This window comes from Nestor notabilis, unplaced genomic scaffold, assembly GCF_000696875.1.
Source record: "Nestor notabilis isolate BGI_N333 unplaced genomic scaffold, ASM69687v1 scaffold18433, whole genome shotgun sequence".
Lineage (NCBI taxonomy): Eukaryota > Metazoa > Chordata > Aves > Psittaciformes > Psittacidae > Nestor > Nestor notabilis.
In genome coordinates, this window is record NW_009921691.1 from 97,106 (window position 1) to 124,804 (window position 27,699).

A 27,699-nucleotide genomic window follows, 5' to 3' on the forward strand; every position below is an offset into this window, starting at 1 on the left:
GTGTCTTCTGTCCGGCATGAGGCTGGTTCCTGCCCCGTACATTAGAGACTGGCACGTCCCCTGCTGAATTCTGCTTTAATACCCGGTCTCTGCTTGGAGCCCGTCAAAGGCCCTTTGCACACCTCATCCCTGGGCAGCTGCAGTTCCTCCCGTTTGCTGTCATCTGGGAATTTAATGGATAGGCTGCTTTACTTTTTTTCCTTGCAGGCTGTGGGTAAGACACACACACACGTTAAGTAAGACAGACACGTCTCCCCAGCAGCACACGGCTTAATGTTACGGTGGTGCCAGTAATGTGCTGTAGGTCGCTTCACCTGGGTCTCTCAAAGCATAGGAAAATGCACACTCCGCTAATGGGCAGTGTTTGGTTCTGGGATTTTGAGACAGAGATTTCATAAACTCCTTCACGGAGGTTTAAGGTGAAGAGGGATGTTTCTCTGTCGTTTCTCTGTCATTTCTCTGCAAGATCGGGCAATGAAAACATTGGGGGAGGGAAGCTCAGGAGAACCAGAGACCAGAGAGTAGGAATTTCCGTACTGGTATTAACACAGGTTTCTTGTGAAGTTAGACACGACTCTACTGCTGCCCCAAGACAAAAGTGGGAGGACAGTGAAAGGACACTGTTAGGAGACCCAGGGTGAGAGACATCCCCAAGAAGCTGGCTGCTGTGTCATGCACACAGCATGGGAAACCTGGGGACTCTAAATCACAAATGGCCTTTTGAAGCCCGTAGCCAGGAGCACTAAAGCCCTTTCCACTATATGGAAGTTAAGCCACATTTCCAATTGCTCAAGAGCTGCTGCTGCCCATGCGGCAGCGATGAGGGGAGCACCCAGCCCCTGTGCAGAGCAGACCTCAGCTTCACAGCAGGCAGCCGGTACCCAGCTGGTGTTGTTCAGTGCTGTGTCCATCCCAGAACATCCTGGTTCTGCCACGCGCTGCCCGGATGGGCACGTAGAGCGCCCTGTGGGTGCTCAGATCATCCACAGCCTCACAGGTTTCAGGTTTGCTGAACAAGCGAATGATTAACCACTAATGAACTTTCTTCCTGCTTGCATTAGTGTTTTCAGAAAATTTAAGGTCTGGATACAGTTTCCTGTTGGGTTAAAATAAATTTAAATTGAGGAAGCCCGACAGCATCGGGGCATGAGTAGTGAAAAAAAGTATGTGTTATTTCTTTACAGTTTTTCTTGGTTTGGGCTTTCTGTCTGTGGATGAACTATTGAAGATGCCATCTTTACCATAGGAAAATAGTAATGTGCTTGTTTCTTTCTCTCCCTCCTCTGTAGGCCTACGGACATGAGGTGGTTAAGAGTAGATGATGAGATGCCTCAACACGTTGTAGTGTCTGGTTCAAACCTTCTCATTAGTAACCTAAACAAAACAGATAATGGTACATACCGCTGTGAGGCTTCCAACGCGGTGGGGAAATCACATGCGGATTACATGCTGTTTGTATACGGTACGTGAGAAAACCACCGTTCTTCTAGACTCATTTCCACATAATTGCAACATACCTGCTCTGAAAGCTTTGACAAAGTTAACTTTTGGCTTAATGCAAGATTTACAGACGGCTCCTGACACACCTGCGTTGTACCGGGCTGGGGCCGGGGCTGGCAAACCCTTCCTTTGCTTCTGTAACTCTCGGGTCGGGAGCAGAGCCTATTCCAGTGTCCAGTGCGCTCCTTCCTCTGGAGCCGGGCTCGCCATGGCACTTGGTGCTTCCAGGGAAGCCAAAGGAAAATCCAGAGCAGGGGCATGGGGAGAACTGGGAAGTTCTCTGGCCTGACAGTTCCCCTAGGACTTCTCTGATAACTCCTTTTCCTTTTGTAATGCCTTCTCCTGTGTCTTCAGCAGTGGTCTGGGAGGGGAGGTGGTGTCCAGGGCTTTCATTAGGAAGTTGAATTGCCGAAGGCTCAGCCAGAGTCCCCAGATAATTACAAACCAGTAAATAAACTGGAAGAATGAGATGCCCTAAGCCTGTGTGTGGCGGCCGAGCAGACACTAAACCGTGCCTCGGCATCTCTTTAAAGTGCTGTTAAGTACCTGCTTTAATTCTTCAGTCCTTCTGCATTATTTTGCCGTTGCTTTAGACCTTGTGCTCCTGTCACCAGGCGCTGCATATAATGAAGATTCAGTAGCACTTGGAGAGTGATCCCCCTGTTTAATTGTGAGCAATTCCCTTGGGCTGCATATTTAAACTTTATTGGTTAAGAGTGGTGGTTGTGTGCCTGGGCTAAGCTCGCGGTGGGTGTTGCACTTGAGGTCTTTTCCAACCCAAACGGTTGTATGGTTCTACTCAGATGGGACAGGAACTTGCTTTGGTTTGAAGTTCAGGCCATGTAATAGCAGCTTGAAGCTCTTCGGTCCAAATTCTGTTGTTCTTGCTCCAATCTAGATAAATAGTCAAGGACCTCACGTTGCCTGTCTAAACGCCACTTGTATGTGAGTGATTTTTAAGCCCAGTCCTAGAAACTCGCTTAAAGGCTGAAGGTAGCACCAAAGCTACAGCTTTGGGCTGAAACTGAACTCATCTGCCACCTCACACGAGTAGTGTCTGTAGGTCCAGTTCACAAAATGAAGTCGCATATGCATTTATGATGGAATAATTTGTGTGCTCATGGTATTAAAAAATACCTTGTTTACATCGGTGTTTAAAGAAACACTAATGTTGCAGAGAATAAAGAAGTTGGAGTAGGACACGGGCAGTTCCGCAGGAGATGGAAACCAGGGAGAGCTACTGCTGTAAAGCTGTTGGAGACGAGGTGCTTTCATTCCTCGTAGAGTTTATGTACCTTTTTCAGCCCAGGCGAGTGCTGGATGAACCCTCTCCAGTATTAGTGACCTGGGATTTAGGGCTCACAGAAACAGTCACACTGTTAATTCTGTGTTTCAGATGTGGGTGAGAACTAGACTGTACAGGACTCGCGCAGTGCGGCTCCCTCCAGATTAAATCCATGGGAGGAGACCTGGGACAGTGTTGTTTTAAAGGATGTGCAGGGCCCCAGGGATATGAACCTGCGGACTGTATTTGGGGTGTTTTGGCCACGTAGGGGAGCGCTTTTTGGGTTCGGTTTGGCAGTGGGAGCATTTCCATCTCCAGCCCTCGGCTCCTTCCCCACTACAATGCCATATTGCAGCAGCACTGGGGTCTGTGTCCTCCCAGACACACCTCCGTAGGTATAGTGTGGATGTTGGGGGGGATGTACCTCACTCCCCATCTGGCAGGGCTGGTTCTTGCCAGCACAGAGCTCCCCACATCCCGTTAACTTGGGAACCAGGGGGACAATGGGCACAGTCCCTCCGCACCCAGGGGCTGTACAGGGGTAGCAATAGCCACAGCAGAGCTGTGCTCCAGCATGTCTCCACAAGAAGCAGTTAAATGGTTTTCCACATGGATGGCTTCAGCAGGCCAGGCTTGTGGAATAACCACTGCCAAGCTGTGCTGAAGGCACACATGGGGCAGGGGTGCCCAATCACACTGACACACCAAACCATGTCTGGTTTTAGAGCTTGTTTCATGCTTTTCCTCCCCTTGGGAGTGGGAAGACACATTTGCTAGAACCTTCTACCACAATCAGCAACCTTCTTTTGGTTTTATTTTATAGAGGAAGATTTTATGCAGGTCGATCTCTGCATAGCATCATCCTGTGCAGTGTGGTGAAAGGCCAGGGACTTTATGCCCCTGGTTCTGCTGTTTCCGTCTCCACCACTCCTAGGGTTTGCATTACGAGCAAGGAAGAAGTTCCCTGTCCTAAGTACAGGGACTGGGATGCTTTGGACATAGGGAAAGGGTAACAGCTGCTCCTAATACAGCCGTAAACAAGCGCTCTACAGCGAAGTGAATTCTGAGGTTTCTTAACTTTGGGGAAGTTGTATGGAGTATAAGAAAGGGGCAGCATATAATTAAAGTTCATATGTCTTAATTAGGGAATCTGAGAGAGCTCGCTTGGAGATAAAAGAGTAGCAGATGTGTTAGTGATGAGAAGTTGACGTGCTATAGAGGAGACATAAAATCAAAAGCCCATGAAATGTTTCATGCTCTATTTTGGCGAATGAATCCGTAGTTCAAAGCCTCCCCAATGCTTAACACATTCATTTTGATCACCTGGGCATTGATACGTATTATTCTCTGACATCTTCTCATATCTACCTGCTCCTGCCCAGTACTTGTGAGGAGGATGTGCCCCTGTACGTAACGCAAGCGCTGTGAGAAGCGGCAGTGTTGGAGCATCTGCAGGCCAGGCATGTCTGGGACACAGTGATCACTCACAAAGGGAATTGTCCCTGTAGCCGTGTTCCTCAGTAACGATGCCCCAGTAGCCAAACCAAGAGCATTCAGCTGAAATTGTCAGCAAACGTTGGCTTTTTGGAATTAAAAGATCTCAGTAAAGTTCTTCATACCTTGGAACTGATACTAAGGAAGGACGTTCTCATTCCTGTGTATTTATGACTACCACTGAAGTTAGTTTTCGACATCCTGCTGACGTGCATTCCTAGAAGAGGGACATCAGTGGCCCTGGGAAGGAGGGGACATGTTCTCATGGGCTGTCAGCATTTAGCCTTCAGGCGCAGCAGGTCCCCTCACACAAACCTCCTACCTGGGTTTTCAAATGTATACGTAGAAACTCAACCAAGTCCCCCTGTGTCTCTGCGTGTACCTGTGAACTGTTCTTTGTGTTGTGGAAAGCGTGCAGTTTATTTTCCTTATGCCTCTCCCATCCCATTTCTGTCTCTCTCTCATTGACTAATTTATGCTGGGCTTTATTTGTTCTTTTAATTTGTTTTTTAGCGCTGTGGAAGGCAAGAGGGGGGAGGGTTTCTGGGGCCAGGCTCTCCAGCTCAGCACATCCTTTGCTGTGGTGGAGCTCGTGGCCGTGCCCTGCTGTGGGCTCTGGCCCCCAGCTCTTGGAGGAGGAAAGCAGGAAAGGTCCCCCCAGGCCGCGCTGCTTCTTTGCGTCCTTGGTTTTCTCTGCTCACGATTGACCGCTGTTGTGTTCTGCTTGGGTTTTCTTAATTTGCTTTTTTTTTATTATTTTTCCTTTTTATATTTTATCCAGATCCCCCCACAACTATCCCTCCTCCCACAACAACCACCACCACTACCACCACCATCCCTACCACCATCACAGGTACGGTACCTTCATAACCATTGGAAATGTCCTGAATGTTTATTGTCTTTTGTGTATATAAGCCGAGCATGAAGCCTGGGGAAAAAACAACAAACAGATCACTTGCATTTTACCTTTTTCTCTGCAAACACCCCTCCAAGCCCTGGTGGGGCAGTTCAGGAGTTGGACGGTCCCTGCTGCAGGGGGTTGTGACAGGCGGGGATTGCTGTGGCAGGACAAGCTGTTCATGAGGTTACTGGTGGCTGGTGCTGGGTGCTGTCAGATGAAGGATGCAAACAGCCGGAGAGCTCAGTTAATCCAGGCCGTTGTCTCAGCCTCACCCCCGTCACTGTCACAAAAAATGGAAGCAGAAAGTTGGGTCTTGAGTAATTTAATTCTCCTGGTGTGACTCGAGATGCTTTTTCTCATGTCTCAGTGTTCAGTCTCTCTCTGTGATAAGGCCTTTGCCTCGCTCTCGCAGAAAACGGAACTCCACCGGTCAGTTTAGACTCAGTCACAGGACCCTTTTTGAGGAGCTGGCTTTTACTGGGTGTTTCCTTGTCTCACGAGACAAGAGGAACAAACCCAGCCAGCCGATCGTGAGGCACCTTGTGCTGTTACCTGCATCCATCACCCTTCCCCACTAGACCCGACTCTCCCCTCATGCCGAAGGCCTTTCTGAGTTCTTTGTAATCATTTGCATTGCCATTTTCCCAATCTTTTCTGTGTCAGCTGCTGCTTTTGCTTTTGCTTGTGTTTTGGGTTTTTTTTTGTTTGTCTTTTGGTTTTTTTGAGGTAGGGGTGGCAAACCGAAGGTGAGCGTGGACCGTTGAGTAGCTAATGGCGTAATGTTTATCGCTGCTGTAAAGCATCCCCTGTGTAAATACCTTCATGTTTTATTTGCTCTTCTGCCGTTGCTCAGCTGACCTGACTGTCCTGCTCGGGGTGTTCTGTGGCTTCTCTCCCTCTGAGGTTTTGGCAGCCCAATCAGACCCGGCTGGCATGGACAAGCGATTGAAGCCTTTCTCCCAACGTGCCTTACTGTGCGCCATGGGCCACCCGCCATCGCGCTCTCTGGACCTGGCCCTTCTCTGTCTTCCTCTTTCCAGGTGGTTATGGATAAACCCGGACTCCAGGCACCCGGGTTTGGATGCTTGAGATGCTCCACTGTGAACGTGCACCCGTTTGGCCACTTGGTCGCCTTGTTTCGGTTCTGTTTTTACTTTCTTAACTTAACCAGCTTTCATTTCAGAGTAGTGTCAAACTCGATGAAAAGTCCCCAAGAGCCGCTTGCCAAGAAGCCTGGTCCCTGGGGCTGGGTGTCATGGACACACATGTGGTTCTCTTTTGCTTTATGGTAATTTGTTAATGCTTTCAGTGAATTTTGGAAGGCTGAAAGGAAGAATTGGTCTTGGTGCTTCATCAACCCCATTAAGTCCATGTGGGTACCAGCAAATGCCTGCCCTTTTCCTGGGAATTGGATTGTTATCAGCCTGTCACTTTAGGGGTGATGGTCTTCAAAGGGAAGGAGGACCTTTGGCAGCATGTTATCCCAGCTGTTTCTCCTCAGTAGCTTTCCATCGGAGCAAACTGTTGCCCTGAGGATCAGCACTGCCCTTTGTGAGGGTGCTGCTCCATGGGGAGGCACAACTACATTGGAAAACTGCAAGAGGTGCCCAAAGATGCATTGACCAGCAGCTCTTTATTTCCTGGATCAGCAGAAATGTGGGTTGCTCTTTCATCAGCCTGGCAGAAGTGCCTTGAGCTCAGGAGTGTGTTGCTGCTCTGTTTTCCCTCACCTTTGTTTGCCGTGGTGGTGGAGGATCTAAAACTCAAAGCTTGCTGACATCCTGTTGGCAAAACCTGACTGGGTCTCCATCGCCTCTTTCATTCCTTTTGTTATTGGCTTTGAGCTGCTGAGGAGGCTGGAGAAGTAATGAAAATGTTATATTGTTCACTGATTCCAGCAGTTACTGCTCACGGTGCGTAGGAAGATTAGTTAATGCCGATAAGAGAGATTTTTATATTCTTCCCTGACACCGATCTGACGCTGATTCTTCTTGATGTGTGTCTTCACATCTTCTGCCCACAAGTTCAGTGTGCTTTGCCCACAAAAAGCAGCTGAGGCTTTGCTGGGACGTGCCTGGGTATGTTTTCCAGCAGCCAGGCAGCGTGAGGCTGCAGAAACTTCTGCTCTTCAATAGTTAAGAGACTTTGTCACTGGGAAAAATTAGGTCAAATTAACATAATCTCTAGAATTACATAGCATAGCAGTGTTGAAACCCTTTTTAAAGCCTTGAGAGACAATTGAAACCTTAATTCCCATCCTCACCAAAGCACTGAGATACTGTTGTGGCGTGACAGAAGTGCTTGGGTGGCAGACGGGGTGTTCTTGCCTCTGCTGGCAGGTTGGCTGCAGCTTGGAATCAGATTTATTTTGCCTTTTCCCTCCTGCTGCTTGTGTAATACCAGCCTAGTTCACATCCCCTGAAACCACAGAGTGCTCTGGAAAACAGTTGTCTTGTCTTAACGTAAAAAATTGTTAAGAAAGGGTTAGAGAGAGCCCTGCACTGAACCGTTTCCATGTCCCATGCTCGGGCTTTGGGTGTGCTGTTAGCTCTCACAGCTGCCCCTAGGAATTCTTAGAACTGCTCCTTCTGAGGTATTGGAGATAACTTGTCCTGAATTCATTCTCCCCTGCTAAAACTCTCCGGTGGAACAATCTCAAAGGGCTGCATTTGCTACTCCACGTGCATTCTGAGTTAGCTATTCCTTTTGTGCAGGTTCCCATGACAGACATCTTTCTTTTCTTGTTTACGTGCAGTCTTTCTGCTCCAGACGTGTTTGGACATGACATGGAAATGCAGCCCTGTCCCGCGGCATTATCCTTGTGTGGTGATAGGCGCTGCTCAGCCAACATGAGCCAGAACAGTGGGTGCAGCAAGTGGGGGAGAACAGGTAGCGTGATGTGTGGGAATGGGATGGAGCATGGGCGTTATCCCTGCGCTTGTGGGGCGCACGGTGATCCCTGGGTGCTCTGAGATCCCCTAAACCCAGCCAGGTCCATGCCTAGAGCCACGCATCAGCCCCACTTGCTTGGCACATCCAAGTCGTGTTCCGCTGCTGCAGGCTCCGTGCAGGGAGGTGGGGAAGGTGTCTGATGAGCTAACCTGCTGCTTCCTTCCAGGAGAGGGGAAAGCTGAGCAGCGTAAAGTTTCCAAACAGCACGACCTTTAAAGCTTTGCCTCTGTCACTGTTGCTTTGCTTCACTGTAGGTGCTTGAAAAGATTTCCTGCGTGACAGCTTGATCTTTTTCGTATATCCTCCAAGTGCATTGATATTCCGGCCGTCCTTCAGTGCTTCAGCTGTTATCGCTGGCAAGCCCTTTCTGATCGGTTCAAATTGTCCTTGTGGCTTTGTTCATTAAGATGTACAATACGATACAGCAGAACAAACTGCATAATTTGAATTACCCCTGGAGCTGTCCCTTGAAACGCTGGTTTTGGGCAGCTGTTGTTTCCTGGGAGATAAAGGCTCTTAATAACAGCCCGGCCCTTATCCGCGGGCATGGTGCAGAGCAGGGCTTTCTGCTTGCCTTCCTGAGCATCCTTCAGTCTTCCAGGATCCACAGGGTTAATTGTCTGTGCCCATTTGCATTTATCACACTCTCTCTGCAGATGGGTCACGCAGGTACCTGCGCAACAGCTTTGGTGGAGTCCTGGGGGTGACATACACGCGTTACCCGCACTGTGAGCCTTGCAGTGGGTGCTACTGATCCTGCAGAGCTGCTGCCCATGTCACAACTGCCAGTACCTTCCACTGTGGTCTCTCTTTAAGGGCCTTTTAGACCGTACTTTAACTCCCTGGTCTCTTGGATATATGGTAGCAGGGATGGGTACGCATGCAGGGGTTGGCACACTGCAGGCAGCGGGTTTAGCTTGAGAATTCCCAGGGATGCTCAGGCCCTGTGATGAGCTTGTCTGGGCAGCACCAAGTCTGTGCTGTGGAAACACTGTGATCCTGGAGGAAGGGATTTTTACGGTAGGTCTGCGGGAGGTGGGGAGGCAGCATGGGAATGACTCGGGTCCATGTGGATCACAGCCCTGCATCCCTTCGGGTTCGGCTGCTCATGCCTATGGCTGTGTGTGGTGGTGCTCAGCCCAGCCAGGGGCTCGATGGCACCACGCAGGGCTCCATGGTGCACCATGGGGACACCATGCAAACTTGTGCTCCCACATTATTTAGTACCTTCTGGCTTTGGCTTTCCATGGAAGCTTCAGCAGGTCCCCAGTAAAATGTCAAGTTAATTTAAAGATGATGCTGCACTCTCCTGACATTTTCATCCAGGATGTGGCTGCATTAAAGGGAATAAAGGAAGAGAGAGTACCTGACAGGCCCGTTACAGGGGAAAAAATGAGATAAATTCAGTCTTTTAGTGCTGTGTCCAGTCAGTAGCAGACACGGTTCTGTCACACCTGGTTGTACCATTGGTGACACCGCGTGAGCAGCACAGAAACCATCCTTTTGCTGGGCAGAACTTTGTGCATTTAGGAGAGCATTTAATAGGAATATTATTGTTCCTGCCAAACGCAACCCCCATGCAGCTTGTGATTGTTTTGGTGAAACATCTGGTCCACAAATCAAAGTGTCCCAGGGGTGCACTGCAACACACCCATACGCAAAAGCTTTCAGCACAAGTTGGAGCTACTCATTGTTGAGTATCGTAACGCAGGGTGTGTGTTCATCCGTCCTCCAAGGAGCAGTGCTGTGCTAATGTCCAACACCAGCAGGCGCGTATCCAGTGGGAATGACAGGGAATTTCGTAGGGTTTTCTCCAAGCCTCAAGGACCTGAGATGAAGCAGAAATCACTTGTAACTGCGCTGGTCCCCAGGGCTCGCCATGGTCACTACAGGTGAAGAAGTCTGGAAAACAGGGAAGAATCAGAGCTCCACAAGTCAGTGATCAGATTGGCTCTTGTTTTCAGTTCAGAAAGCAATTGAGAAGGCAGTATATCAAATAGATATATACAGTGACTAATACCTCCTTAAGTCTGAAAAAAGAGGTGTGTTTTGCCATTATGCTGGTGATGAGCTGCTGTAATTCTCTTTACAATAGCTGTGTGGTTTTCAGCCCCAACATATTGTGTGCTTCTGTGAGGCTGCAGCTCAGGCATTTGAGTTGCTGAATGTAATTTTGCTGCTGGGGTGTTAATATTCCTCCCTCGTGCTCGTTCTGTTTGAGGCTGTGGACTCATTACGGACGGGTTTAAAGGGCCTGGTCTGTGACACTGCACAAACAGTTTGAAGTTGGAGAGAATCCATTTGAGGAAATGCGGAGGCTCAGTGATGGAGCTTGGAGCTCAACCAAGTGCTGCCCAGGTGCCTTCATGTGGTGATTCTGTAAATACCTGTGTATATGTGTGTGTGTGCATGCTTGTGTTGCTACCTAATGAAGTGTTGAGTGCCTAAAACTTGGGTGTCACCCGAGTTTTCTTAGCTACAGATAACACCATGTGTATCACAAGATGATGCATGATGGTGTCTTCATGCCAGAGCTGGCAGCGATAAACTTGGTTCCTAGATCAATGCTAGAAAGAAATCATGATTATGCAGCTTTACAGAGGCCAGTGGTTCCTTTCTTGGGCACCTCCTTTAATTGTAAACCAGTGCTCTGGTGAATTTATGTACACATAGCTATTGAAGGACTACTGCATTGTTTTCCTTCTCCCCAGACAGCACACTTATTGTCTTACCAGTTAGAACTGGGAAGAGAAGCCTTACTCTTGAGATGGAAAGTACCACATTGAGGTTCTTTGCCTGTGTGCTTTCCACGTCCTCTCTGCTTTGCCACATCTTGTAAAAGAGCCTGTTTTCAGCACCGACTTAACATTTTACATGATAAGCATCATTCTGTGTGATGGTGTGATTGCTCTTCATGCGCAGGGCTCAGGACCAGAACGGTGCTTTTTGGCAGTGGCAAAGCCTTTCATTGTCTTCCTTCAACCTCAGCTAAGTCAGGAACATATCAAGGACTTCCTTGTTGGTCTATATTTGAGGAGAGGAGATTATGTTTATTCTAGGACATGGGGCAGAGGCCTGGTCTCCGTGGTGCTGTATGTCTGGTCTGGCGTATGAAGGTGGCTCTCTCACAAGTGAAGGCAAAGTGAATGGCACGTACCCAGGGTTCAGGGGAGCACGGTTAAGGTTAGCCAGGCCACCGAAACGTGGTGTGTTGTTGTAGCAGCAGCGTTGCAGGGCCGGGGTGTTCCTTCCCTGTTGGGCAGAGCAGTGGAGGAGCTGGCTGCACGCACGGTATGATTCATTTAATACCAAAGCAACGGTGATGATACTTCTCTCCTTTGCCATGTAACCGCTGTGTTGTGTGCTGGTGCCAGGGGGCATTCTTTGCTTTGCTTTAACACGGGATTATTCCTCTCGGAGCACGGTGTTTGTACAACCCTCTTCTCAAAGAAGACTCTGGGATGGAAAAGGACTGCCGGAAAACTCATGCTAAACTTTAACTGGTGTGTGTTTCCTATTGCTACCATCCAAACCATTTGCTAATCATAACTTTGTCATTCCAGCTGCAGCCAACATGTTGTTTGACTTGGATATTTGTTCGCACTTACAAGCGCTTGAGAACTTTGTGTTCTGTAACCTGTCGGTCTCTGTCCCCAGCCGGGGAAGCGAGATGCACTGTCCATTTGCACTGTTTCCTCACCAATATCTCTTCCAGCACGTGAATACAAGTTTGCTTTCAGCAGATTCTCTATTGAGCATAAAAGCTGACATAACTCTTTTTGTTTCAGGAAGACAGTAAATTGAGACTATCTGTAGATGCCAAGACGCTATCTCAAGAATTAATGCTCAGGTTTACAGCCCTTTCTAAATGACAGCTTTCCCCCTTTGCCACCATTTCCCCCTCCACCATTTGCTTGGTTAAACCAAAGCCTCGCTTGGGGACGGCTGCCCAACAGCAAAGCAGAGCCTGGCTTTTGCTCTCCCTTGGCTTTGGGAAGCTCCCTTCCCGCGGGAGCATGGGCTGGCGCCTCTAAGCGTGCGTTAGGCTGGGTTGCCAAGACGAGAACAGTGTGCACTGGCAGTGCAAGCAGGCTAATGACGGCTTGATAATCTGTTATGCAAATCTTGGTGCAGTTTGTTAAATTGTGCAGGGTTTATTTGTTTTGCTTTCATAATTAAAGCATGTAGACCTTGTATCTGTAAGTATTGTGTATTCCTCATATGATTCTTGTCTCCTCTGGTGCTTCAGAAATCCAGCCCTGGGCTGTCCTCAGCTAAATTGCGAAGGAGCGGGGGGTCCTTTTTCTGCTGCTGCCTCGGAACGTGCAGGAGGACACCCCATGCAGGGTGCTCCCAGCAGCATGTTAGCGAGGGGAAGCATCAATGTGAAGTGTCTGTCATTGTCTGAAAACTCAAGCTCCGGGCTGCTTTGCAGGAACAGGCATTAGAGCGCATCTCTACACTTACGGGGGTTTATGCATTTAAACATTGCCTGCATCGAACCAAGTTGAGCTGTGCAAAACCTGGGCTTTGCTGTGGGCTCCAGGGGAGCAGTAGGGATTTGTGGGGTTACAAGCCAGCCCCACTAACACAAGCTACCAACATCACAGAATGTGTAGAACCAGATGAATAGTAGATGAGTTTTGATAGCTAAATAAGCCAGTAATTTGGATAATGCAAGCAAATATGATTTAGAGCTGTTGTTGTAGGGCAATAGCATAGGACACTGTCAGGAAAAGCCTTCAGATTTGGTCAGTCTTTAAAACAGACTGTTGCAAACACCCGTGAGGAGATGAAGCATGTCTCTTTTGGAAAGGCAGCAACTCCCAAGACATTTCTGGCTGTGAATAGTAGGTACGGGGTGAAATCAGCTTCAGATTCCTGACCAGAAAAGGGCCAATGTATTGTTAATTACTGATAGCTGTTAACCAGGTGCCTGTTGCAGTAGAGGGCCTGGTAATGTCTGTCTGCGTTTGCCAGTTCTAGAATGTGTTTTACACCTGAAAACTACTGCGTCTGGCAGGTATGAGGCTGGATGTGGCCAAGGCAGAGTTGCTGCTCGCGCCTTCAGTACCAGACATGAGATTTCCAGCAGCCCCTCAGCAAGGCTCCAGGTTAGGAGGCTGGGCCATGTACAGATGTGCCTGGAGGTTCCCTGCGTTGGGTGAAGGAGGAGGAGAGGTGGGAGCAGATGAAGGCAATGTTTGAATACATAAAAGCCCTGTGCCAAGCGTGGGCTCTTTGTCCTGGTCCCGAGCTTCTGTTTTGGTCCTCTGCCAACTGCAGTGTTGGTGTGGGTGTTCTCCCCCGACTTTGCAACCACCAGTAACCATTCTGGCAAGGTCCTGGAAAAAGAGGCAAATTTACTGTTTTCCTCAGGCTCATAGCTTTTGAACTGGAGGCATGTCTTCTAAACAGTGCAACTCACTTCAAATGCTTTTTGCCTTTCATTTTATTATTGCTTGTCACGCAATGTTCTTTGAAAGCTTGCTCATATATTATCTGTTCCATTTTTTCCATTTTCCCTTTTTTTGCATGCTGTTCCTCCTGTTTCTTCCCTTCCTCCAATCCTCTGTTCCCGTGTGTAGACACAACGGCGACGACAGAACCGGCAGTTCACGGTTGGTATCACATTCCTGTTTCTCTTATTTCTCAGCGCTGCTGAGTGGCAAGACAAGCCTGGGAAGGGGAAGCAAAAAGGGAAATGCAGTCTTCAAGGGAAAACTGTGCTTCAGGTGGACTCACCTCATACATATAACATGGGTTTTAAGGCTGGAAAGTCTGTCTGGTTTTGTCATTGCTGTTGTGAGCTTTGCAGCTGTTCCACTGCCAGGCAGGTCCCAATCCCCCCAGCCCCATAGAAATGGTGCATGTCTGCGAGCGGTGCCAAGGCAGTGAGTGGTTCTCTGCTCATCTTCCTTACCAGGGCAATCGCTTCATGCATGGAAAAGAAATCTGGCTTTTGAAAACAAGAGCTCAGATTTAATTCTTTAAGTCCAGTGGCACAGGCAGTGTTTGGCATCCTGGGGATACTCTGCAGAGGGGCCGAGGGCAGCAGCGAAGTTCTCATCATTACAGTGCAGAAGGAGGCTTGGAAAACAAGTCGCAGCACTTCCCTATCAGCATAGCAGTCTAGCAAAGTAACCCTGCTCATCTGCTGGAGGCAGCCAAGTTAACAGCTTGACAGCTTCCGAAACGAGCCGAAATAGTCACGTCAGGCTGGAAGCTGAGCATGCTGCTTTTGGCACGAGCTCGCTTTTCAGCTAAAGAACCAAAACCTCTGACAACTTTAATGAAGGCTAACCCACATCTGAGTTTCCTATTTTAGTTGCTTTTAGCAGATAAATTGGCCCTTTCTTTTATCGATAGAAGTCTGTGACACAGAACCACCTCTCCTCCCTGGCGTATCTGGGGCAGTGACAGAGGTAGGACTGAGTGAAGTGACAGTTGAGTAGTGAGGCCCCTTATCAAGCAGAGGGACATGCAGTTCTTGTCCTGGATAACTTGCCTGCTCCATGCCTTTTCCCCCTTGCCACAAGAGCTGGCAGCCTGCAGGCATAACTTCTGTTCTCTGTACATCGCTGGTCTCCCTTTTCATATTTGACATCAGATGAAGGCAAAAAGTTGATCGCCCGGTCGTTGGGCCGCAGGGAAAGCCTTGAAGAGCTACCTTTGAAGGTGGTGGCACCATTTCATTGCCTGCAGGTCTGCTCAGTCCTGCTTGCTCCGGTGCTAAGGATCTGGCTGCTCCTCTGAAGCACCAGCTCAGCACTTTGCTGCTTTAGAAGAGTCCGAGAGCAGTCAGAAAAGTCAGAAGAGACCCAGGCTTGGTCTGGAAGGAAATCAGGCTCCATTCCGCTCTTAGTCTCACAGTGAGCGCTGTGTACGGTGTGGGTGCAGCAGGAAGGTGTCCTGCTTCAGCAGCACCTTGATGCAGAGCGCAGGGAGAGCAGAGAGTCTTCAGCACAGCTCTGGAGACTCTGCCTATAGAGCAATCCCGCTCCAACGACCTGCCACAGACTTTCCTGCCATAAATCCCAGCCAGTTGGCACCGAGCCCCCTGCACTTGCCTATGGGGCTGCTTTTCCCGTGAAGACTCGGGGGGTTCTTTCCAAGCTTGTGTTGCTGGAGTGTGTATGGAGTATACCAGGTGTTTCTGTATGTTGGCCATTTGTTCTTACCAATGTCCGATGGGAGTGAGCATGTCTGTGAATGACTAGAAATGCATGGGCATGAACTACAGCCAAATGGATTTTCTCCAAAAACGATTCCAAATGAATTGGGGGAATTAAAACTAAAACAAACCAAAAGAAAAAGAAAGGGAAAAAAAAAAAAAAAAAAAAAAACAGAAAAAGAGATTGGTAGCAAAGAAAATGAAATGTAAGGCTAGTGGGAACCAGCACAATACTTCAATTGGGGAAAGGATTTTTGAGTCACGTAGTGTTTTGGAGCGTATCCTAGAGGACTGGGGGGAAGGAGTCCTGTATGTGTGTGCATGTAAAGGCGGTAGCAAAGCCCCTGCCATTCCCCTCTGGAATGGAGTTGACGGCAGCGCTGCATGAGTGACCTAAAGCACGAACATTGTTAACTCTTTCTGTTGAAAACTGAGAGCTGAACTGTGAGTTTTCTGATGCACTTTCTCCTTTCTCTGCACTGTTCATTGCCAGAACTCCAATAACAGCATGGTCATGGCCGGCAGGAAGGCTTGTGCTTCTGCTGCAGCGCACTCAGCCGGGTTTACCGAGCTGAAGCCCTTCTTCCCTCCCTCCCGTGGTGCCCCCTGAGGGTCCCTGGTCCCCTGCTCCCTGCTGATGTACAGCCGGAGCCTCCCACTGCCACGCATGGAGAGCAGGCGCTTTCCCTGCCATGCCCTTCCCTTCCATCTCCCCTGTCCCTCTCCCTCTCAAAGTCCACATGCCAGTTTTTATCCCTTGGCCGCTGTCACCGCTCACAGGCCGGGATCTCCTCCCTGCAAGGATCCCATCGGACGAGACGTCCGGCTCACGTTTTGCCCCCTGCACAAGCAGGACATGTATAAGCAGCCATGACCTTATACATGACCAGTGAGAGCGATGACTTAATTCCTCCACTTTTTCCCAAATTTTGACCCTGCCCTGTCAAAAGCAAAGAGCTGAACAAGCTCCTGAAGGATCTCCCAGACCTCGGGCATTGCCCGTTGCAGTGGGTTACGCTGTGGCGGGGCAGCCCCGCGTGCACGTACGTGTGCTTGGCTCAGAGCTGCCTTCGGCTCCGCACCGGGGCAGAGACGAGGTGCTGCTGCCTCAGCACAGGCAGGATCTCTGCTCGTCCCCATGAAAAGGTAGGGCGAGAAAGATCTCTTCTGAAGCTGGCAAAGCAGGAACCCGGAGTGGAGGTTAAAATAACGAAAGCATCCCAGTCGTGAACGAAGAGGGACGAAAGTACCTTGCCCATAATCTAGCAGGTAAATGATTTTCTAAGCTGGAAATTCTTCCCCAAAGGCCCATATGAATTTTTAATTAGGGCCTTAGCAGGGTTTTGGATGAGAACATTTAACACCGCTGTGTTAAGCTCTTGTTGCCTTTTCTGATAGTGCTCGGTCGCTGAAGATGAGTTTTACTTGTGCGAAGCCTAAAGCTGAGCCAGAAGCTGCTGGGCTCACGGGTCTCACCACAGGCAGCAGCACACAGGGAGAAAGCCAAAGTGCCTTCTGCAGTGTTGTTGGCACACAGCTCTGCCTGTCCAGCTGCCTTGTTCCTCTTTGAAGGTGCAACTGAGAGTAAATACATTCCTCAATATATTTCACAGCTCCAGCCCTCGGGGAGGTTGAGTAAAACATCACAAAGCTCCCGGCACGTGTTGAGGTTTCTGTACAGTGCCATGGAACTGGCAGCATTGAATATAATCCCTAATTGATATTTACAGCTTGGTACAAAGAGAAATTGTCTTTTCCTTAAACCTGGAGGCAGCTTAGGCAGCAGAGTGCAGCTCTGGGGCTAGAGACGTGCATATAACCAGTGTGTTGGGTCTGGGTAGAGAGTGGCAAGTCAGCTTCCATTTCTTCTGCAGGAGGTGCAACAGACTCTGAGTTCCTCCTGATGGGGGGTGAAAAGGAGGAGCTTTCATAGCTCAGGTCAAAGCTTAATGAGAGAAACCAAGAAGTAATTTATCATGAGTTTAAAATGCCTCGCAACAGGCTTTAATACTGTTCGGTGGCATTTTGAAGTGTAGCAGGTACAGGGAGAACCTGGATCGCTGAAATGTTACATTTTCTTTTCTAAAAAAGGTGGTTTGGCTTCATGAAAAATGCAGCTTTGCCCTTTCTTGTTATTGAGAAAACGCAGTGAAAGGGAAGGCTCTACAGGAGGAATTTCGGAGAGAGAAAAGTCAACTGGCTCCTCTTTGAGCCCAGCTTTGTGTGTCCAGTGCTTCTGGAGTCACCTGTAATGGTATTTGTGTATTGTATTCCAGTAAAAAAGGAGGCTCCCTGAAGCCCAGGAGCAGCACACAAACAAAAATCCAGCCATTAATCTAAACACTTCCCACTTTAGAAGGTAAATCCCACCGCAGCGTCCAGGTGACTCGATGTGTTTAACCAGCAGTCGCTGGGAGCGAGTTTTACCTCCGGTGCGCTCCCTCTATATGTGGTTTGCTGCTCCCAGGGGGACAAGGCTGCGCACGCCAGCATAGCAGTGACCTCTTGGCTGTTTAAAAGGAGGTTGGTGATTTTAGGGGTCTGCCGGCTCATGATGCCACTTCCCAAACAAACGCCCAGCGATGCCGCTGTCTCTTCATAGGGAATACTTCTTTTTTCTCCAATAACACCCATGCTTTGGTAGCCAGAGGAAACCACTGCAGCTACTGCTGGACTGTTCCTGCTTTAAAGGGATCGCTGTGGCCTCCAGGCAGGGGTTTGCCCTGTAACCTGTGCAGGGGAGAGCACTCGAGATGTTCTGCCCTCCTGAGGAGCCCCCAGCATCAAACTCCCCAAGAGAACAGGAAAGAAGAGCTTTCACAGGCAGTGTTTGCTGCCTCGTGCTCCCGAGAGTGTCTCGCCTGACTGCTTTATCAGCTTTGAGGAGAGAGACTTTTCCCATGAATGCATCAGATTTGGGAAAAGGGAAAAAAGAGCCTCTGTGCGATGCATTAGCGGAAGCCCCAGCCTGCATTCTGCTCGTACAGGTGCCTGGCAGCTCTGAAATGCGACCCACAATATTCCCTCATTGGTAAAGTGCCGGGCTTGTCAGCATTCCCACACCAAGATTGAATTGTGTGGCAAATTGGAAGGGCCTTTTCCAGTGCTGTTGTATGCACAGAGCCCGAATTGGACTGGTCTAAATTGGAAATCGCTCCCACGGGGACTAAAAGGCAGAGTCTGGGGGTCGTTGCATGCTGTTATGAGTGAGTAGTTTTGATGCCATGTTCGGTGTGCCAACAGTGTAGACCGAGGAATGTTTCTGTCTGTTACAAAGGGAATGATTGCAATTCTGTCCTGCGGGTTACTCTGCCCTACCTGGCAGAAGGTGGCAAGTGATTGACGCATTATTTCTGTCCCCCTCCCAAGAAATTCATCCTCAGTTCTTAAGTGTGTTGTTTTTTGTCACTCGAGGAACGCAGAGAAAAATGAGTTTGTTTTTACTTGTAAGGCTTTACTCACTTGCCCAATTCGGCAGAGGAGCTGGACTATGGTGATCTCTCAGGTAAGGGCTAGTATGTAGGTAAACACTGCTCTTCTACCCTAGATACTGATTCCACTCTGATTTCTGCACCCTGGCCACGCTGCCTTGTCCCATTGCTGTGGCACAGCCATCCCTCCACGCACAGACTCCAGAGCAGGCAGCACAGAGCAGCCCCACAGCTGCTTCCAGCCAGGAGGATCCCAGCCGAGGGCTGGAGTCCACCCATTTCCCCTGGGAGCTGAACCCAGTGCAGTAACACTGGCAAAAAAACCCAAGCCCCTGAATCCTCATCCTGTTCCATAGAACCTTTACCTGATCCAAGCAGCAGCCTCCCCTGTGAGCCATTTAGGGTACGCTTTGGCCAAGAGGTCAGAAATGATTGATGAATCCAGTGTGTGTTCTAACACGTGAGCAGTACTAATCATTGTTATTGCAGGCCTGGCAAGGTAAGCAGCACTAGGGGTCTGTGCGGTAGCACTCCGTGGATGGGAAACAACTGTTCTGCTCTGAGATGTTTGGTTACTTTTTAAATTTGGGGGTTTTTTGAAGAAAAATGCACCGTTTGGTGACTGAAGGGAAGAAGGGAAACAATTCCACAAAGGAATTCCTCAAAATGGGTGTCTGCTGGCAGCCCTGCCTTCCCTCCTGTGCCCCAGCCTGCGGCTCCGGTGAATGACTCGTGCCTTTTCCTGAGCATCGGGTGCATGATCCAGTTTTCTGGATCCTGAATGCAAGGCAAAACTTCCCCTGAGTTCACTGGAATCACTGTGAGCACAGCGAGCGGGTGAGCGGGCACCTTTGTGCACCACCATGCACCCATCTTGGAGCATCCCTTTGGGCTGCTGGTTGGGTTTTTTCCCCTAGGAATTTCCAGTTTTGCTTGTTGCTCTCTGGGTTCCTGACCCCCAAGGGTAATGGTACGGAGTCAAAGAATGAAGGAGTCCCAGGCCATTCCCTGCCTCAAACACAACTGCCCTCTGCCCCATAGCCCATGCCTGACTCTGGGAAGCTGCAATAGATCCATTTGGGCACCGGGGTCAGCACATTTGAGCTGTCAGGCGGTGGTCCAGGTGAGTGCCAGAGCCAAGCTCTCCATGGGGAGCACTGGGAACCTGCGGGACCAGCCCAGGGGTATGTGGGAATGCTGGGGTGTGTGCTCATGGCTCGTGGAACGCGTGGCTGCTGCTGCGGGTTTGCTCAGTGTGCTGTTCCTTCCAGGTACTCCTGTCCTGCTAAATGCTTCAACGGAGGCTCTGCCAACTGTGCAATTAAGTAATGCATCCCTTGCCTTCCGTCCAGGTAGCTAGTTTGCAGAGCTGTCTTCGCTTCTCCTGGTCGAGCTGTGTGTGTGTCCGTGCCACTCGCAATGCTCCTCTCATTCCTACCCTATAGAGACTGTAGGCTATGGCAAGGAACAGGGTCTCTTCTGCATTGGCCCAGCCTCACAGACCAGTGTCCTGCAGCGCTGGGGACAGCTGGGGCTCACAGCCGTGCGTACAGGCATAGGGCTGGCTGTGTATCACCATGCTGCTGCCTGCTCCGGTTGGGAGCACCCGGGTAGCCGGATGCAGGACGCCTGGACCCACGTCCCTTGGCTTTCCTGCACCTCTTGTGGACAGGGAGCAGTCAAGGAGGGCACATGGGGTCTGGTCAGCACCTTGTTCAGGGGAGATGCTGATGAATCAGCTGCTATGGATTGTGAGTGGGGCTTTGTTCCTTAGCAGAGGGGAGCCTCGAGAAGCCACCAGAGAACATTGAGCACCTGTCATAGGGATTAAATTGATTGAAGCGAAGCACAGTATTTCTTATGAAGGGATCTTGAAATGGGTCGCTGAAGGGGCACTTATTGATTGACGAAGGGTGAACTCCTCAAATCTCTCTGGCTTAAATGAGACCAAATGCAATTATAATACAACAAACAGGTTAATGCTACTCTTTAAGAGCCCATCAATAAATTAGAGTAGGGGCAGAGCGCTTAATGCCACGCTGTAGTAATGAATAATGGTATTGCTCATCCTGTCATACACGGGCAGGGATTTCTGTCCTCCCACATCATGGTGGGGTGGTTTATAGTGTTTCTGATGTAGTGACAGCCTGTTCCTCCCCCAGCCCCATTCTCTAGTGCTTCTCCAGCGTTTGGAAACCACAAATTCAGTGGGGAAAGGTCAGTGTGAGCTGTAGGTGTCCTACCTTGTAGTGAGGAGGAATAGCTGGCTGCCTGGTTGTTCAAAGCACAGCAGGGACTTAAGGCCATTAGCGCCTACACTGTGACCTGTAGGACAGTGTATTTAGTTTATTTAGAGGGAAAAAAGATGGCTAGAGGGAGAAAAGTTAGGAATTCTTCAAAGAAATTGCTGGGTTTCGTTTCCCCACCCTGTTGCAGATGTTCTGTTAGCATCTGGGCAGCACGGAGCTGTCAGTGGAGTTCGTAAGTGTCTAAACTTACATATGCACACACAAATTCAGCCCGTGTTGTCCTACATCAAGAGCTTCACATTAATTCTCACCCAGAAATAGAAATTTTTGTGGCAGTGCAGCAGTAACTCATTAAACCAGAACTGAGAGGAGCCTTTTTACTGGGAAGTTAGGAGGAGAACTGTCTTCCCTCTGCTAAACCTTGCTGTGAGGGATGACCCACATTGTTAGGATCCTGCTAGCCAAATCTGCACGCTTTTGAGAGATGATTTAAGCAATTACAGCTGCAGAAGTGTTAGAAAAGGGGAGATTGTTAATAGCTTCGTTTTTAAAAGGCCTCTCCCCCTGCAAATAAAGCCCATAGGTAAGAACCTGCAGGTTTCCAGCATGGGTGTGGGTTGACAGTGCCCACGTGGAAGATAAACCTCCCGCTGTGTGTTGCTCCTGACTCAGTAAGTCCCGCTGGAATGGTGAGGAGCTGGGATGGGTTGGAAACGCCTCTTCTCTGTCTGCGTTCTATTCCATGAGCTGCACTGTTGGGTTAAAGGAAAACTCCAGTGGCATCGTCTCACTTCTGCTGATGACGTGAGCAGTTGGCTAAAATACGAAGCAAAACCTAATTGAAAGCTACCAAAGCCTCATGTTGGTCACCACTTGAACTGGGGCTGTGGTGCTGTCTGCGAAGGTGTGGAGGTGTGCGCCTCACGCAGACGAGTTCAGTGCCACACCAGGGGAAAACTCTGGGCTCCCTCTATGACTGGGCACTGCTGCGCTTTTCCTGCATCTGTTCAGTTATTGCAGGTGGATTGTGCCGTTGGTGCTGCAGTTTTCCTTTAAGGTGCTTTGGCACCAAGCAAAGCACCAGCCCACAGCAGTAGGTGCAGCGAGGTGTGGAGTAGCTGCAGAGTAGCCGCAGAGTAGCCACGCTGGGGCGCATGTTTGTCACGACATGCAGCCGTGGCAGCCCCTGCCCTGCTTTTCCCTCCCTCCTCCCGCTCCCACCAAAACCCCCCTGGCAAAGCCAAAACCAGCCCGTGGCAGGGAGATTCCCGAGTGCTCAATGCAAAGGCCAGCACGCTCCTTAACATCTTAATGGGAAAGCTCTGCATGTATACATTTAGTGCTCTCCGACAAGAGGGAATTAAATGTCAGAAGGATTTGTAGCATCTATAATTGAATTGGTGCTGAGAAAAGCAAATCTTCAGGAAGAATAACATATTAGGATTAGCAAATAATGTGGCATTTTGTCAGTTCCTGCCATCTCGTCTGCTCCCTCTTCAGTAATAAAGTTGTGATTTCTTTTTTAATCATAGATCTGAAGCGGGAATAGCTTTTGTGAATTGGAGACAGCGTTTCAAAGCAGATTCCAGGGTTTAAGGTCAGGTCTCTCTTTCTCAGTACAAATTTGGGGAATTACTCCTTGCCCCATCGACTTGAAACTTTTCTTAATTACCATAGAAATAACGAGTGAGAGAAAACTCCTGTGCTGGAAGGCAGAACGGGGTTGATGTTGGGTCACTGCATTTGGAGCATGTGGAGCTTGGTGAGGTGTTGAAGATGAGGCAGAGAGAAGACGTTGAAGGAGGAGTATGTAGTGAAGGGAATGGCTGGAGTAGCTTGTGCAGGGAAGTCATATATTGAGGAGTCGGAGTGAGAAAGCAGTGTTGGCAGTGCCGTGACATTGCTACCTTTGCCGTGGGCATCATGACCTCTGGCCTTTCCTGGTGCCTTGTTTGACTTTCCCAATTAAAATGAAGAAAAAATAGACGGGATGCCTAAAAATAACTCAAAAAAGTGAATTTTTCCTAAAAATGGCAAGTAGTTTATCTTTGGAGAGCCAGTCGATGGGAAAGCGACATGCGAGTCTGGGTTGCCATTGGCTCCCGCATGCAGCACTCCTGGGGCATCAGTGTCCTGCACGCTGGCAGCAGAGCCACCCACTGGCTCACCCGATGGATATACACATACATCACCCACTAAGTTAAGAGCCTGCTGCCACCTCCCCACAGACCTGGTGCTGGATGGCTGGCAGCCACCAGACATCCTCAGAAGGCATCTGATTTTGATGTAGTCTGTTAAGCTTGAAGATAAACTGTTTAGCCACGCGCATAATAAAATGAACTTGTGCTGGCACTTTGCAGAGGTCTCTTTTAACAGGAATAATGAAGAAAAATGGCCCTGCATGTCCCGGTAGACAAAATCACACTCAGTAAACTGCTCTGGCCAGACTGTTTCCCACAGTCGCTTCTCAGTGAAGGACAGGCAGCAGAGCCAGAACCGCAGCCAAATGACCTGGATTAGGTGATGGGGCAGCCGGTGCTTTTGGTTTGCAGGGCCGTTCTCTGGGGCAGAGTTTCAGCTTTCCAGGTAAGCTTGGAAAGGGGCTCCCTGCTCCTGCTGCCCATGCCAGAGCTGCTGCTCTTGGAAGTTACTCGAAGAAGCACTTGAAGGGGTTTTGTCTCAAATTGTTTTAATTAAAAGGCGCTTTATGGTGCTCTCTGTCACCAGTTATTCACTTAGGGCCCCTGCTCCTTAATCTTGGAGCAGAATTGGAAATATCGATAGAAAGCGTAAATCCCGGGCTGCTGCTCACAAGCTTTGTATCAGGTTTCGGCTCCAAAGAGCACCATTACCTTTAGCTGTCACGGATCTGTACGCTTGATCGATAAACTTCAAATATTATTAGAGGTGGAGGCTTCAGAGATTTGCTCTGCTCCTTGGAGGGAGACAGAGATAAATCTTTCTTAAAAATGGACTTGCATTTGCACTCTCAGTCTTCCTGGTAAAATGCATTTCTCTTAGGTGTCTGGGCAACTGCATGCAGGGCAGATTTATAGGCCATGTGCTTCTTGTAGTGAAAGATTTAAATGGTAAATCCTTCACATATGACTTCACAAATCATGTAAAGTTAAAAGATTTTTACCGTTTCTGTTGCTGCTGTGCTTAAGTTGTAAGGTATGGCCAGTAAATCATTTTAATGGAGGTGTCGCGCTTGACTCCATGGAAAAAAGAGACAATGGTTTAGCTTCTATTCCAAAATGTTAATGTATTAATCAGCGGGAGAATAATTGTGTTTTACTACGTTATAAATCTCGCTTGCCATTAGGATTGCAGTGAGGGTTGATGTAGCTGCGTTCTTAAATTAAAATTGTTTACACTGCCATACATTCATTTTACATGGCCATAGCTCATTCTGGGTTCATTTTGGAGCTGTTCCCCTGCCAAACAAGTCATTCCTCTCCCCGGTGACAGCGTCCTAAGGGAGAGGCGCTTCTGAAAGAAAACTAATTGTGTGGCAAGGGCTTAAATAAGCACAGTAAAGCGGTTGGAGGCCTCTACAATTATCAGTCACTATCTGCTTTCAAAGAGGTTTCTGTACTTTGGGTCAGGAGCTTCGTGTCTCTGGACATCGTGGGTGCCTTGAACGGCAAAGGCATCATCTTGTTGGGTTGGGGCCAGGATGGTTGTAAATGCTTTTACTGGGCTGGGTTGGCTGGGTTGTGGTCGAGGAATTCTTTGGGCTGAAGTGGAATGTTTTCAACAGGGCCCTTGTTACTGATGTTCCTCCAGAGCTCACGGCGAATGTTCCCATATTGGCCTGCTGCTCCCTGTGTCCCCATCGCCCAGGGAGGTGGGAATTTGGGGAGCACTCAAGGGAAATCTACCCCAATCCTTAGCCACCTCCGGCTCCATCTCTCCTCTCCCAGCTGCCTTCCACCTGCGTAGTTGTAGCGCTGCTGCTTCTAGCGGAAAACACCTTGCGAGGCGAGCCGCCACATGAGTTGGGCTCCGGACCGAGCTCCTCTGCCCCAACTCATCTGGGAGGCAGCTCCCTGCTTTACCCCTCTTCCTTCTGAGAGCACAAGGGTGGCTTTTCCAGTCCCGAGAGCAGCCGCAGCCAGACCCTTCAGAGCACATCGTAATAAGTCCCGAATTCTTATTCCTCTTCTGATCTCAACAGATTCTCGTGCAGGTGAGGAAGGGGCAATACGGAGCGTGGACCACGCGGTGGTCGGCGGCGTCGTGGCCGTGGTCGTGTTTGCAATGCTTTGCCTGCTCATCATTTTAGGGCGATATTTTGCCAGACATAAAGGTAAGACAAAGCTGGAAAATGAAAGGACGTGGCACGCGTGTCCCTTTGCTCGCAGCAGTGTCCTGTCTCATGCGAGGGACCCCGGTTGCTCTTGGAAGAGTCTCTCCTGAAAGCCCTTGGGAATGGGGAAAGGAGGAGGGCTGGAGCTGCCCACCCATGTTCTGCGTGCTGGGGCAGAAGGACAGCATGTTTCCCAATGCTGGCTTCATGCCGCAGCCTGGTATTGTCGTGATTGCAGAGGTCGAGTGCCCAGCTCCTGCTAAAATAAACAGGTGGCTCCTCTGGATGCCCAGGGCAGGACTGGAAGAGCCCCTGCCCTGATGCCTTCAGTCTTGGAGCATGGTCTCACTGCTGAAGAGCCTCTCAGTGGCTCCGTCCCTCACACTTTGCCTCCCCTGCTCTCCCACGGGGGGTTTGCTTTCCCCTGGCACTCGCAGCTTCATTGCTCATGTTCTTTCAGAGACCTGAAGGGAGTCACACAACCTCCCACTTCCCTTCCAGGTACATACTTCACTCACGAAGCCAAAGGAGCAGATGATGCGGCCGACGCAGACACAGCCATCATCAATGCAGAAGGAGGACAAAACAACTCCGAAGAGAAGAAAGAGTACTTCATCTAGAGCAGCCTTGGTTTGTTGAGGTGTCCAACCGTGGACGGTTACTACTGGCCCTATTTAAACGCTCAAGAGACAGTGATATTGGAAGTTGCAACCAGCTTGTGTCTTTTTTTTTTTAAAGAAAAAAAAGCCAATGGGTGGAGAGTCAGAGGCTGGGAGGGTCCGGGATTGGCTGTGTAAAAATATTCCTCGCAAAGTACACTCTGCTGTTCGACACCTCAGTTCGTTTGGGTTTTCTTTTTTTGGCCAAGTCCAGCTTGGATTTAGTTTAGTGAAGTCATTTGCAGAAGATTCTGTGCCTTGTTTAATTTCTGTTTGTTCGGGTCGGGGGGAGGCTGGGAAGAAGAGGGGCTTCTGTGCGTTAGTTCCCTTCGGGTTTCTGTGGCTCTTCGTTTCCCCTTTCCTCTTGGGTTCCGGGAGTTGCCTGCCGGGACCCCTTGGAGTAGGTGCGTTTCCTTGAAGGTGTTTCTTTTTCTCGTCACCGGTTTCCGTTCAGAACTCGAGCTCGTCGGAGGAGAACCAGCACATTTTAGACTTCGTAGTTTGCAGTTCAGTGTGCCCATGTCCCATCCCCTCTATCGTCCTAAAGGCTCGGATAAAGACCGGCGAGAACCCGCTCGTGGCTGCCCACGTTTCAGGTGCTTTCCATGGTGGTGACTAGGAAATCGGCTGGAGCTCGGCAAAGGCTCCCTTCGGCCCCGGGGTATCCTCCGGGGGGGATGCGGGACATCTGCTGTGGCCCTGTGCCTTGCGGATGCTCCATCCTGCTCTCGGGGCTGGGCCCCCCTGTCCCGCTTTGCCGGCACAGCCCAGTCCTTGTCGTCCTCCCCCCATTGCAGCCGCAGGGCATGGTGAGTGCAGTGGCCTCGTGTCCTGCCCGCGGGGCACAATGGGAGCTGACTGACTTACAAAGCCATAGGTGAAACGGAGACTCGAGGTCCGGTAGAACCGTAAGCGAGAGGCAGCAGAGCGCCAGGACAAGGCGGTGTTAAAGTCTATATGCTGAATCTTTTGTTTCTTGTGAGTAATCTTGGATTTGGAGCGATTCTTTCTTTTTTTACTGTGTTTCTGTGGAAAATGTATGCTGGTTTATTTAAGGGAAGCATTAATCTTAGCGTCAGGTTTGGGTTTTGTAGGGGGTTCGGGGGAGCGTTTTCGTGCGTTTGGGTTTTTTTTTAGCTGTTGTTCTTGGCAGCCCCGTGACAACACGGGATTCCTTCGGGCTTGGGACGGCCCGATGGCAGAGAGCGGGCCCGTGCTCCGGCAGCGTTCCGCCTTTCCCCTCCGCGCGAGAAGGACCTCGCGGGAATACCCCTTGTTCCGAGCAGATTTTGCCGAGCTCCTCTCCGAGCCTCCCGCGCCGTGGCTGGGAGCAGGCAGCAGCGGGGGCTCGGGGGCTCTCCCGCTGCCGGGACGGGCACCCTGGCTTTGAGCAGCCCATCTTTGTTTGGAGTGTACCGTAGTGCAGTGTTACCGATGTAACTTTGACTTACGCTGTTGACATGTCTCAGGTTCATGTGTTTTGATTGGTGTTTTCCGTCTCAGGTAGATTGCAAAATTTCGGCCCCACGCATTGGAAACAAACCCTAGAAACAGGATAAGAACCAGGAAATTGCGACTTTGAGTTGTATATTGGGTTATGTATTTTTTCTTCAGTATACAGTGCACTGTTTGAAATGTATTGTTGAGTATTACTTTGTACAGCTTTAGATCATTAGGATTTTGAAGCGTGAAGAAAGAACAACCTTGTTTAAGGGATATTACAAATGAAGGACGCGGAACTG

The 27,699-nt window shown here is 49.6% G+C and overlaps 1 protein-coding gene across 1 annotated transcript in view; it reads left to right on the top strand.

Moving 5' to 3' along the window:
* Positions 1–26,558, top strand: part of CADM1 (cell adhesion molecule 1) — a gene marked incomplete at its 5' end in the record, with an annotated part of 46,011 nt that extends 19,453 nt beyond the window's left edge. Inside the window, 6 exons of the mRNA XM_010011263.1 lie at positions 1,290–1,462; positions 5,061–5,132; positions 13,721–13,753; positions 18,758–18,811; positions 25,167–25,298; positions 25,800–26,558. Coding sequence (XP_010009565.1) covers positions 1,290–1,462; positions 5,061–5,132; positions 13,721–13,753; positions 18,758–18,811; positions 25,167–25,298; positions 25,800–25,918 — 583 coding nt within the window. The remainder of the gene's footprint in view (positions 1–1,289; positions 1,463–5,060; positions 5,133–13,720; positions 13,754–18,757; positions 18,812–25,166; positions 25,299–25,799) is intronic.
* Between the last annotated feature and the right edge of the window lie 1,141 nt (positions 26,559–27,699).